The following is a 12,578-nucleotide window of genomic DNA, read 5'->3' on the forward strand; positions in this document are numbered from 1 at the left end:
TTGGAGTTGGAGAAAAGAAAGACACGGCGGCGCAGAGCGAAGCCCGAAAAGCAGCCCCAAAAATGTATTGGGGGGGGGGGGCTCAGAGGGAGAGTGGCTGAGTCGGGTGTCAGACCTGAGCCAACTCTCCCTGCTAATCGTGAAGAGCAGTTGCAGTGGGAGAGGCTGCATCACTTGGAGAATTGGACATGGGAGGAGGAACTGGACGGAAAACGACCCTGGGCTCAGCCTGGAGAATATCGCCGTCCCAAGGAAGAACTAGAGGCGGATAAAGCAGAGAGGCGCTGGTATGAGGAGGCAGCACGGCGACGCGGATGGAAGCCTGAGAGTCGGCCCCAAAAATGTATTGGGGGGGGGGCTTACAGGGAGTATGGCTATGCCAGGTAGGAGACCTGCGCAAACTCCCTGTGCTTACCGGGGGGCTAAAGAGACCGGGCAGGCACCTTGTTATGCTAGTGAGCGCACGGTGTCTCCAGTGCGGGTGCATAGCCCGGTACGGTTCATACCAGCCCTTCGTATTGGCCGGGCTAGAGTGGGCATCGAGCCAGGTAAGCTTGGGCAGGCTCGGTGCTCAAGAGCTCCAGTGCGCCTGCACGGTCCGGTCTATCCAGAGCCACCTCCACACACCAGTCCTCCGGTAGCAGCTCCCCACACCAGGCTTCCTGTGCGTGTCCTCGCTCCAGTATCACCAGTGCCCGCACCACGCATCAGGCCTACAGTGCGCCTCGCCTCTCCTGCTCTGTCGGAGTCTCCCGCCTGTTCAGCGCAGCCAGCGTTTTCCTCCTCTCCTGCGCTGTCGGAGTCTCCCGCCTGTTCAGCGCTATCAGAGCCTTCCTTCTCTACAGCGCTGCCGGAGCCTCCTGCCTGTTTGAAGCAGCCTGAGCTGCCAGTCTGCAGGGTGCTGTCAGCCTGCATGGAGCAGTTAGAGCTGTCAGTCTGCATGAAGCAGCCAGAGATGTCAGTCTGCAAGGAGCTGTCAGTCTGCAAGGAGCTGTCAGTCTGCATGGTGCTGCCAGTCTGCAAGGAGCTGTCAGTCTGCAAGGAGCTGTCAGTCTGCAGGGTGCTGCCAGTCTGCAAGGAGCTGCCAGTCTGCAAGGAGCTGCCAGTCTGCAAGGAGCTGCCAGTCTGCAAGGAGCTGTCAGTCTGCATGAAGCAGCCAGAGCTGTCAGTCTGCAAGGAGCTGCCAGTCTGCAAGGAGCTGCCAGTCTGCAAGGAGCTGCCAGTCTGCAAGGAGCTGTCAGCTTGCATGAAGCAGTCAGAGCTGTCAGTCTGCAAGGAGCTGCCAGTCTGCAGGGAGCTGTCAGTCTGCAAGGAGCTGTCAGTCTGCATGAAGCAGCCAGAGCTGTCAGTCTGCAAGGAGCTGCCAGTCTGCAAGGAGCTGCCAGTCTGCAAGGAGCTGTCAGCCTGCATGGAGCAGTCAGAGCTGTCAGTCTGCAAGGAGAGGCCAGTCTGCAGGGAGCTGTCAGTCTGCAAGGAGCTGTCAGTCTGCAAGGAGCTGTCAGTCTGGAAGGAGCTGTCAGCCTGCATGGAGCAGTCAGAGCTGTCAGTCTGCAAAGAGCTGCCAGTCTGCAAGGAGCTGTCAGCCTGCATGGAGCAGTCAGAGCTGTCAGTCTGCATAGAGCAGCTAGATCCGCCAGTCAACCAGAATCTTCCAGATCTGCTAGTCAACCTGAATCTTCCAGATCCGCCAGCCAGCCAGGATCTACCGGAGCCTACTACCTACCTGAGCTTCATCTCAGTACTGGGCTTCCTCTCAGTACTTGGCTTCCTCTCAGTACTGGGCTTCCTCTCAGTACTGGGCTTCCCCTCAGTTCCGGGCTGCCCCTCAGTTCCGGGCTGCCCCTCAGTCCCGAGCTGCCCCTCAGTCCCGAGCTGCCCCTCAGTCCCGAGCTGCCCCTCAGTCCCGAGCTGCCCCTCAGTCCCGAGCTGTCCCTCAGTCCCGAGATGCCCCTCAGTCCCGAGATGCCCCTCAGTCACGAGCTGCTCCTTAGTTCTGTGGGGTTGTGGGTGAGGACTATTAGGCCATGGTCGGCGGCGAGGGTGGATTATCCCAGGACGCGAAGGGGAGGAACGAGGACATTAATGAAGTGGGGTCCACGTCCCGAGCCGGCGCCGCCACTAATGACAGACGCCCACCCGGACCCTCCCTTTGGTTTTGAGGTGCGTCCGGGAGTCCGCACCTTGGGGGGGGGGGGGGGGTTCTGTCACGCCTTGGTCTTAGTGTTTTGTGTTTTCTTTATATATTTGGTCAGGCCAGGGTGTGACAGGGGTTTACGTGTTGTATTTCGTATTGGGGTTTGTTGTATTTGGGATCGCGGCTGATTAGGGGTGTTGTATAGGCTTGGCTGCCTGAGGCGGTTCTCAATCAGCTGTCAGGTGATTCTCGTTGCCTCTGATTGGGAACCGTATTTAGGTAGCCTGAGTTTCGCTTTGTCTTTTGTGGGTGATTGTTCCTGTCTCTGTGTAGTTTCACCAGATAGGCTGTAATTAGGTTTCACGTTCCGTTTGTTGTTTTTGTATTTATTAGTTATTTCATGTATCGTCCCTTTTTTTCATTAAAAACATGAGTAACCACCACGCTGCATTTCGGTCCGACTCTCTCTCAACAAACGAAGAACGTCGTTACACCAAGTTGTTAGCTAATCCAAGTTTATCATTTTAAAAGGCTATTTGGCTAATTAGAAAATAATTTTGCAATTATGTTAGCACAGCTGAAAACTGTTGTTCTGATTAAACAAGCAATAAAACTGACCTTCTTTAGACTAGTTGAGTATCTGCATTTGTGGGTTTGATTACAGGCTCAAAACGGCCAGAAACAAAGACTTTTCTTCTGAAACTCGTCAGTCTATTCATGTTCTGAGATATGAAGGCTATTCCATGCGAGAAATTGCCACCAAACTGAAGATCTCGTACAGTGCTGTGTACTACTCCCTACACAGAAAAGTGCAAGCTGGCACTAACCAGAATAGGAGGAGTGGGAGGCCCCTGTGCACAACTGAGCAAGAGGACAAGTACATTAGAGTGTCTAGTTTGAGAAACAGATGCCTCACATGTCCTCCACTGGCAGCTTCATTAAATAGTGCCCGCCAAACACCAGTCTCAACGTCAACAGTGAAGAGGTGACTCCGGGATGCTGGCCTTCTAGGCAGAGTTGCAAAGAAAAAGCCATAGCTCTGTTCAGTGTCTGTTCTTTTTTCCATCTTAATCTTTTTTTTTGTATTGGCCAGTATGAGATATGGCTTTTTCTTTGCAATGAATATCCCTTTGAGCATGCCGAAGTTATTACACTTTGGATGGTGTACCAATACACCCAGTCACTATGAAGAAATCGGACATCCTTCCTAACTCAGTTCCTGGAGAGATAGGAAACCATTCAGGGCATTCAAAATTAGGCCAATGGTGATTTTAAAACAGTGACAGAGTTTAACGGCTGTGATAGGAGAAAACTGAGGAAGGATCAACAACATTGTAGTTACTACACAATACAAAATATATTTCAAAGCATGCACCCTGTGTTGAGGAACAATAGTAAATGTTAAGGAACTATAGTAGTGCCACACATAATCGAGGGATACTACAGTGTGTAGTACAGTAATATACAGTTTACTACATAATTATAGTAAGTACTGTAGTATTCTATAGTAAACTATTATTTTTTCATGTGGGTGCCAAACTCCCCAAAAATATGCTTGTGTTTCTGTGGTCGGTGAATGAGCAACACTTCGTCGTCTGCTGGTTTTTACCTATGATGACAAAGACAGTCATTCTGATAACATAGAGTGCAAACAGTATTCCTCGACTGCAGACAACAAAAACATAGACTTTCCCATTAAACAAGCTTTATTCGTGTTACGTCATGACAATGCAGATATGAGGTCGGACATTAAGTGAGGATTTGTGCTGCAATGTGATACTGTGTGAAGTCAGCATTCCATGTGATACAGTATATAACACAACATAAGTCCAGTGTTGGTATCAGCACGTCAATTATCGTCAACTAAAAACAATTATGTAGAAGAGTGCAATTGGCACAGATTGAAATCAAAATTATTACTTGACATGGCAGAATGCAAGAACTGTAAAAAATATATGGACAAGAGGGCAGGCTCTGTGATAAAGAGTCACAGAAAAAGAGAGAAAGAAAAACTGAATGATATAGTTCGAGTGTAAGGGAGAAATAGAGGCTGATAGAAAAAGACAGTAACAAAGACAAAGCGAGTAAAAAAAGAGTAAGAGCAAGAGAGAGTGAAAGCTTGGTGGCTACGGATCCTGTCAGACTGCTGTGGCGAAGCCTATGCGGTTGTTGCGACGGTCAAACTCTGTGTAGTAGCGGGCGATGAAGTTGGCTCCCAGGATCCAGATAGGGCCAGTAGGGGGCGGCACATCCAAACCCCTAAAAGTCACGCTACATATGTCCTCTCCAAACTGAGATTGCTGCAGACACAAATAGAGTTCAGCTTTTATTTCTTTCATCACATTCCCAGTGGGTCAGAAGTTTACATACACTCAATTAGTATTTGGTAGCATTGCCTTTAAATGGTTTAACTTGGGTCAAACATTTTGGGTAGCCTTCCACAAGCTTCCCACAATAAGTTGGGTGAATTGTATGATGGCCACTCCAATAGCTTGACTCTGTTGTGCTTAAGCCATTTTGCCACAACTTTGGAAGATTTCTTGGGGTCATTTTCCATTTGGAAGACCCATTTGTGACCAAGCTTTAAAATCCTGACTGATGTCTTGAGATGTTGCTTCAATATATCCACATAATTTTCCTACCTCCTCATGCCATCTATTTTGTGAAGTGCACCAGTCCCTCCTGCAGAAAAGCACCCCCACAACATGATGCTGCCACCCCCGTGCTTCACGGTTGGGATGGTGTTCTTCGGCTTGCAAGCGTCCCCCTTTTCCCTCCAAACATAACAATAGTCATTATGGCCAAACAGTTCTATTTTTGTTTCATCAGACCAGAAGACATTTCTCCAAAAAGTACGGTCCCCATGTGCAGTTGCAAACCGTAGTCTGGCTTTTTTATGGACGTTTTGGAGCAGTGGCTTCTTCCTTGCTGAGCGGCCTTTCAGGTTATGTCGATATAGGACTCGTTTTACTGTGGATATAGATACTTTGTACCTGCATCTTCACAGGGTCCTTTGCTGTTGTTCTGGGATTGATTTACACTTTTTTGCACCAAAGTACATTCATCTCTAGGGAGACAGAACACGTCTCCTTCCTGAGCATTATGACGGCTGCACGATCCCATGGTGTTTATACTCGTGTACTATTGTTTGTACAGATGAACGTGGTACCTTCAGGCGTTTGGAAATTGCTCCCAAGGGTGAACCAGACTTGTGGAAGTCTACAATTTATTTTCTGAGGTCTTGGATGATTTCTTTAGGCTTTCCCATGATGTCAAGCAAAGAGACACTGAGTCTCAAGGTAGGCCTTAAAATACATCCACAGGTACACCTCCAATTAACTCAAATTATGTTGATTAGCCAGAAGCTTCTAAAGCCATGACATAATTTTCTGGAATTTTCAAAGCTGTTTAAAGGCACAGTCAACTTAGTGTATGTAAACTTCTGACCCACTGGAATTGTGATACGTGAAATAATCTGTCTGTAAACAATTGGACAAATGACTTGTGTTATGCACAAAGTAGATCTCCTAACCGACTTGCCAAAACTATAGTTTGTGAACAATAAATTTGTGGAGTGGTTGAAAAACAAGTTTTAATGACTCCAACCTAAGTGTATGTAAACTTCCGAATTTAACTGTATGTAAATATCACTGCTGATTTCCTCCTCTTTGTCTGAAGAGGTGTAGCAGGTGTTCGGACCAAAATGCAGCGTAGTTCGTGTTCAACATGTTTAATGAAAGACGATAACATGAACACTACACAAACACAAAATAACAAACGTGGCAAAACCGAAACAGTCCTATCTGGTGCAGAGAACACAAAGGCAGGAAACAATCACCCACAAAGTACCCACAGAATATGGCTGCCTAAATATGGTTCCCAATCAGAGACAACGATAGACAGCTGCCTCTAATTGAGAACCAATCTAGGCAACCATAGACATACACTCTACCTAGAAAGGAGAGTGCAATACGGTGCTCTTTAATGCACTCCCACAACACTGGGTGCTCAAAACCAAATGCCCCAAACACGGAGGACGAAAATAGTACAGTAGAATACACGACCAGGAACAAACATGTTCCTCTACTACAGAACCGAAGGTCACAATAATTAATCCCGCACAAAGAAACAGGCGGGCCGGCTGTCTAATAAAGCCCCACTAATGACTCCCTAACAGGTGCTAACAATAAACATACAAGTAGGGGGAGGAAAGACCATCAGTGGCAGCTAATAGGCCGGCGACGACGACCGCCGAACGCCACCCGACCGGGAAGGTGAGCCACCCTCGGTCGGACTCGTGACATCCAAAATAACTGTTCTTTTTTACTGCAGTAATTTTGCAGTGTAAGTGCAGTTGCAGTGCAGTAATAACTGCAGTTACACTATTCTGCTATTATCGCGTCCAAAATACCACAGTTGACTGCAGTTACTGCACTTTTACTGCCGTTTCAAAACTACAATATTGTTTTTGTAAGCGTGTTCAACATCTATGAAGTAGCTAGTAAGTTTACTGTAGTAGTTGACTTGGTAACCAAACAAACAGACTTGCGAGTTCATCTAACCAAACCATACGTCCTAGCTTGCTATTATGAAAATCAAATTCAACAATGCAATAACGTTAATGTTTTCAATTAAATTTTTGCTGTGAGAATGAACTAGCCATTGAATTCTGCCGTGCTGATATACCGTGCATTATAGGGAAATAATGTACATTCTAGAATGCCCTTTAAGCCAATCAGAAATGAGTATTCAACATTGCCATGGTATAAGTCCAAAATAAACATGACATAATAGCTGCGAAGGTATCAAAGACAATCACCCTGTACCTGTATCCCAGTCGTGCTCGTTTCCATGTTGCTTACCCATAAGATGTAGTCTCCTTCAGTGAGTGAGTACTCATGGCCTCCCAGGTGGAAGGTGACACTGGGTAAGGACTTTACCAGGTCACAGTTCACAGTGTACTGAAAAGGGGACAAAAAACACAGCTTAGTCCACTCCAGAGGGGTATTCCAGAAAGCCGGATTAGTGACTTAAGGAGGTTTGTCAAACCAGAATTTACGGCTCCAGAAAGAGCTTGAAAGAGAGCCTGATCAGAGACCATAGCAACAAATGCGCTGAAGTGAATCTGCTACCTACTAGGTTACGTGATCTTAGCCTATGCTGGTGAACGAATACGGGACTTATCCGTAAAATCAGATTCCTGTTTGTCACTATGGCCTGTCCTTTCTTTGAAAATCAACTTGACATCGGAGCCTGCATTGTTTGCCGTGCTTTACAAAGTAAATTAATTATTGGCCCTCAAAATAGATCCTTTAGATCATTCTGAAGATGTTATCTTTGAATATTATCGTTTTTCAGCACAATCACTCATATATCTGGTCAATTTACTCAACCCATATATAGCAGATGTAACCCAACGCTGTTTTGCTTTGACTATACAAACTCTGTGTATTGCGTTGCGATTTTTTTCCCACTGGAAGTTTCAGGTACAATATGGGCGATGCTGAGCTATTTTTTTATGTCTTTGTTGCATTCCCTGGCCATCAAGCTGTCCATATGATCAAGGAGGACTTTTACAGAATTGCAGGTACAGTAGGCTGACTGCCAGGGAAGCTCTGCTAATCTCAAAATCAATAAACATAGGCAACATGATAAACAGCCTAATTCATCCTGCAGATTTTCCCAACGTCATTGGTGCTATAGAATCAATGTTACAATAAACGTGTTCTATAAAGTGAAAACATGTTACCCATGTGTGTAAGCTAAGCTTCTTAGATATTGGAATCGTGCTACTTCTTTTGCGCACTTACCCTGGCTCCAATTTTCTGCGAGGCTCCCTCTGGCTTTTGCTGTCGCGGATATATTACTTTCGTTGGTAAATATGTGATCATATTCATTGCATGTTGTCACATTTGTTTCTTGTTCTAGACTTGTGAAATATTGGGCTCTGTCTTTTGACTCCAGTTCTATCGTTTTTTCTGTCATCGAAATGAGGACCTTTTTGAATGTTGCCTACAACCTGCCAGTTGTCAGATCAACCAATCTGCACTTCGCTTGGCCTAATAACTTAATAGAGAAGCAGCCATTCTGGAACCAAGAAATCCGGGACTCCCTCAGCTGATTAAGACAAGACGGATATGTTCAGGAAATCCTGCATTTGTTAAACCATCTTTCTGGAATACCCCTCTGAAGATAAGATAGGTTAAAGGGGCAATCTGCAGTTGCTACATACATTTTTTGTAGTTATAAATTAGTAATTTGTAGGTCCTACCCATTGATTCTTGAAGCATTTTACTTATAAATGCCTCATGATCTTAGTTCATGTCATATCCCATCAGAAGTCAAAATATAACCTTGTTTTATTCCAATGTTTGTAAATAAATTAAATGTAAACAAACACTGTATAGACTCAAAACATGGTTTAAACTTGAGGGGTTATATTTTTGTAGGATAATCCCTTAGCTTTTTATGGAAACAGTGTCAGGGAAATACTTTATTATTGTTTCAACTGCAGATTGCCCCTTTAAGAGACTGGCTGAGGGGATTCAATTAATCTGGGCGTGTTTTGCTCGGTTGTTTGCGCGGTTGCGCGGTTGTTTGCATTTGTTTTTTGAAACAGGGCTGCCTCCAGAGCACAGGCCAGGTGCCCCGTTCAAAGCCCACTGAGAAGTTGGCTCTCTGCTCAAAACAGAAGTGACGTAGGAGCACGTGGAGTAACGAATAGGATGTTTTCACATGCAAAGGTGATTGCTTTTGATAGAAAAATAAAAACATATATTTTATGGACGATGCACAATGCTGCCAACATGACCGAGCGGCGCAGATTACTGTTTGATTTGAGGTGGGTACTCCTCCCTCACAGCTTTTGCCGGCTCACGTCACTGGGCCATAGACAGGTGACAAGCAGCATAATCAAATCTGCCCAATTTGTGATGTACATACCCCTCCCTCTGCCAGCTCTGTGGCTCCAATGGTCTTCATCAGTACAGACACAGAAGAGGCAGGGCCTGTAATGTAGGAGGAGCCTGTGTCAATCACAGCCATGCAGCCCTCCTTACAGAACAGCATCTCCTCCCCCACAGACACCCTGGTAGAGAAAGAGAATTACACACGTTTATTTCTACCTTTATTTAACTAGGCAAGTCAGTTAAAGAACAAATTCTTATTTTCACTGACGGCCTAGGAACAGCGGGTTAACTGCCTTGATAAGGAGCAGAACGACAGCTTTTCACCTTGTCAGCTCAGGGATTTGATCTTGCAACCTTCCGGTTACTAGTCCAACGCTCTAACCACTAGGCTACCTGCCTCCACCTATACATACATACATGCAAATGCACCTGCACAGACCAACAGACACACAGAGCGACAGACAACATGCACACAGACCTATACAACTTTCTCATCTCACCCTTTCATGTTGACCTCCCATTTTCCTGCCTCACGGGTGCCCATGTAGTTGAAGGTACCAGTGTAGTAGTCTGGGTCTGTCCCTCCCAGCACTAGCTCTCCACCTGGTTTGTGCATTGGGTCTCTGAGAGAAGAAAAACATATTTTGGACTAATTCACAGATTCTAAAAGTACTTATTTGTGTATGTGGAGAAATAATCCGTATATGAACAGTGATAGTGATATCTCCTACTTGCTGTAATAGACAGAGAAGACGTCCTCCTTGAGGACGTGCTGGGACATAATGCGGTCGAACACGGGGGTGATGCCGTCGATGGCCACGATGGGGTAGCCCATCCCCAGGACCCCATCAAACTTGGCAAAGATGAAGGGGATGGCAGGCAGGGCTGTAACCTCAGCAAATACTTGGACCACTGGGATGCCACCCACCTAGAGGAAGCACAGAGTAAGATGTTGTTCCATAATACCTAGATAAAGGTTTTCCCCCAGTGAGATGATCCTACTGTAGACCACTACTTATGGGCAAGTCTACTATTATTTCCCAAATTTGATCATTAAAAAGGACAATACAAATAGGTGATAGGAAACAGACTAGGAGAAAGAGAAGGAAGGTTGTTTTCCTGTTGAGGTGTTGCGTTACACTCACCACAACCACATCCTCACTCAGGAACCCTCTGACGTTTCCAGAGGCATACTGGATGGAGAAACCTGTCCCGTTCTCTATGTGTGTTCGGGATTTGGAGGCATCATATCTGTTGTGGGTAACTGAGAGTTCAAAGGTCACTGAGTCATAATCATCCGGGAACATCATCATCTCTGGTGACGCAATCATACATGTTTTGTGTGTGTGTGTGTGTGTGTGTGTGTGTGTGTGTGTGTACTTACAGCAGGCAGTGTAGAGAGGGGAACAGTTGTAAGAGGGCACCCACAGGTTGGCTGAGCCTGTATCAAACACCACATTGAACATCTGAGCAGGAGAACCAATACTGATCTCCCCATAATACTGGGCCTGAGAAGAAGAGAGAAGAGGAAGCAATGAATCATTTACACCACTGAGTTGGGCATAGGTTTCGTGTCCTCTCATTTATGTGCTAATCCAATGTCAATTGCATCTATGTGTTGTCAGTGCAATGTGTGCAGGTGGTCTCTCACATCCAGGTAGTTGGTGAGGGGGGTGGGGGTGGTCCCGTTGCTGGTGGAGGGGTCATCTTTGCTTTTCTGGGCCAATTCAGCAAAGAACTGGGCTGGGGACACGCCTATCTCATGCAGAGTCTCTCTTATGGAGGGCATCTTCTTCAGACTGATCCTGATCAGAGAGGACAATGGTAAGGAAAGACCATCCAATAGAATGATATATAGGGAGTGACCAGGGGTGGGGTTATACAATCCAGTCTGCAATCATGGACCATTTGGTGATATAAGACCATGTGTCCTCGTGTCAGTATGACATTGTTGTTTCTACAGCTCTGCCAAAAATACACATTCTCTATTGAGTTAGTTAAGCAAAAGAGGCTGGTTTAAATGGATAAAATACACCCAAGTATCCATTCAACCTCCTTTGCTGTCTATCGTAGGTAACATTACATCGTAGGAACATAACACAGATGACCATAACACATTGCAGAGTAGACTTCATATAGTGAGACACACAAAAAAAATGGTTACCTTTGTAAGGCATTGATTGTGGTCATCGTCAGTGACAGAGCAATCACACACACCCAGCAATGCATCAGCATGGCCATGGAGACTCTGAAGAGCGAAGGAGTGTACGGGCCCTGAGAAGACGCACAAGTTATCCTAGTCAAGTTATCCTAGTATCGTTCCTCCGGGCACACCAGCTGGTTGTATATCCAATCTTCTGAAAGATTGGCCCCTCTCTCTCTTTCTCACTGTCTGTCTACTCTTTTTATACCATCTCTCCTTCACTCCTTCAATGAGTTCTGACCCAAAGGCCACTGGCTCGGAGTTTCCCTAGAAGTGTCCACCAAAAACAACCCTCTTCTCCCTCCCTCCCTCCCTCCCTCCCTCCCTCCCTCCCTCCCTCCCTCCCTCCCTCCCTCCCTCCCTCCCTCCCTCCCTCCCTCCCTCCCTCCCTCCCTCCCTCCCTCCCTCCCTCCCTCAGCCAGCACTCCCCTGACAAACGGGTCCCAGAGAGAGGTTTAAACTGTGACCACTGGGAACATATTGGATACAGAAAGCAGGGACGTAAGGGTTTGAGAGAGAGAGCGCTCTCTAGCCATGCTGGGCTTCCATCATAGCTGCAAAGGTGAAGGCCTGTGAGAAGAGGAGTGGGTGAAGCTGTAGGGGGTGAAGCTGTAGGGGGGGGGGTAGAGGAGTAGGAGAGGGTGCTGACAGGGATCACCCAGGCTTACAGTAGGAGACAGAAAATTGCCCTGTGAAATCTGGAAAGTAGCTATAAGATCTGAAAGCAATGATTGCCAGATGATGCAGTAATACATTAAGACCTAGTGAAATGGACTGTAAAAACATCACAGACCAGATGTTAACTTAAAGTGCCATCTCTTTCCTTTCTGCTAAAGTATACTGCATCTGCTCCAACTTGACATTGTATGCTGCAATGATTTCCCTTTATCTTCCCTGTCTTAAGTGGAGTTTTCCCATACCCTTCCAGCTCGTATCTGCAGAGTAGAGACCACTCACACCTGTCTGTTTACACTCTCCTAATACAAAGCTGTACTGCTAGCAACTAAACTCTACTCTCATTCGGTAGGTTATTGATTATTAGGCACTAAGTAAGTACACCAATCCATGGGGACAAGACAACACCTGTCTCTGAAATATTCCAAATCAATAGTCCAGACTCAGTAGGAAATGGAGCAAATCCTAAACTTTGTTTGCGGGGGTTGTGCTGTGGACCTCAGACTAGATACTAAGCTAGTATCACGTTTTAAGGTATGACCCAGGTGCAGACAGTGTTGAGGGATCAAAAGTTTATTCCTCAAACAGGGGCAGGCAAATGCCAGTTCAAGGCAGGCAGGGGTCAATAATCAAGAGAGGGTGTAAGGTACAGGACAGC

General features: G+C 46.2%; 1 protein-coding gene across 1 annotated transcript; it reads right to left on the reverse strand.

Moving 5' to 3' along the window:
* Positions 1 to 3,819: 3,819 nt before the first annotated feature.
* LOC109907734 (renin-like) lies at positions 3,820 to 11,433 on the reverse strand. The gene is made up of 9 exons (XM_020505900.2): positions 11,207 to 11,433; positions 10,694 to 10,847; positions 10,427 to 10,550; positions 10,188 to 10,306; positions 9,774 to 9,970; positions 9,543 to 9,665; positions 9,077 to 9,221; positions 6,997 to 7,095; positions 3,820 to 4,434 (listed from the first exon to the last, which is right to left on the reverse strand). Exons 1-9 carry the CDS (start codon positions 11,281 to 11,283, stop codon positions 4,273 to 4,275), a joined length of 1,200 nt encoding a protein of 399 aa, XP_020361489.1. The 5' UTR covers positions 11,284 to 11,433; the 3' UTR covers positions 3,820 to 4,272.
* Between the last annotated feature and the right edge of the window lie 1,145 nt (positions 11,434 to 12,578).

Source organism: Oncorhynchus kisutch, linkage group LG17 (assembly GCF_002021735.2).
Source record: "Oncorhynchus kisutch isolate 150728-3 linkage group LG17, Okis_V2, whole genome shotgun sequence".
Taxonomy (NCBI): Eukaryota; Metazoa; Chordata; class Actinopteri; order Salmoniformes; family Salmonidae; genus Oncorhynchus; species Oncorhynchus kisutch.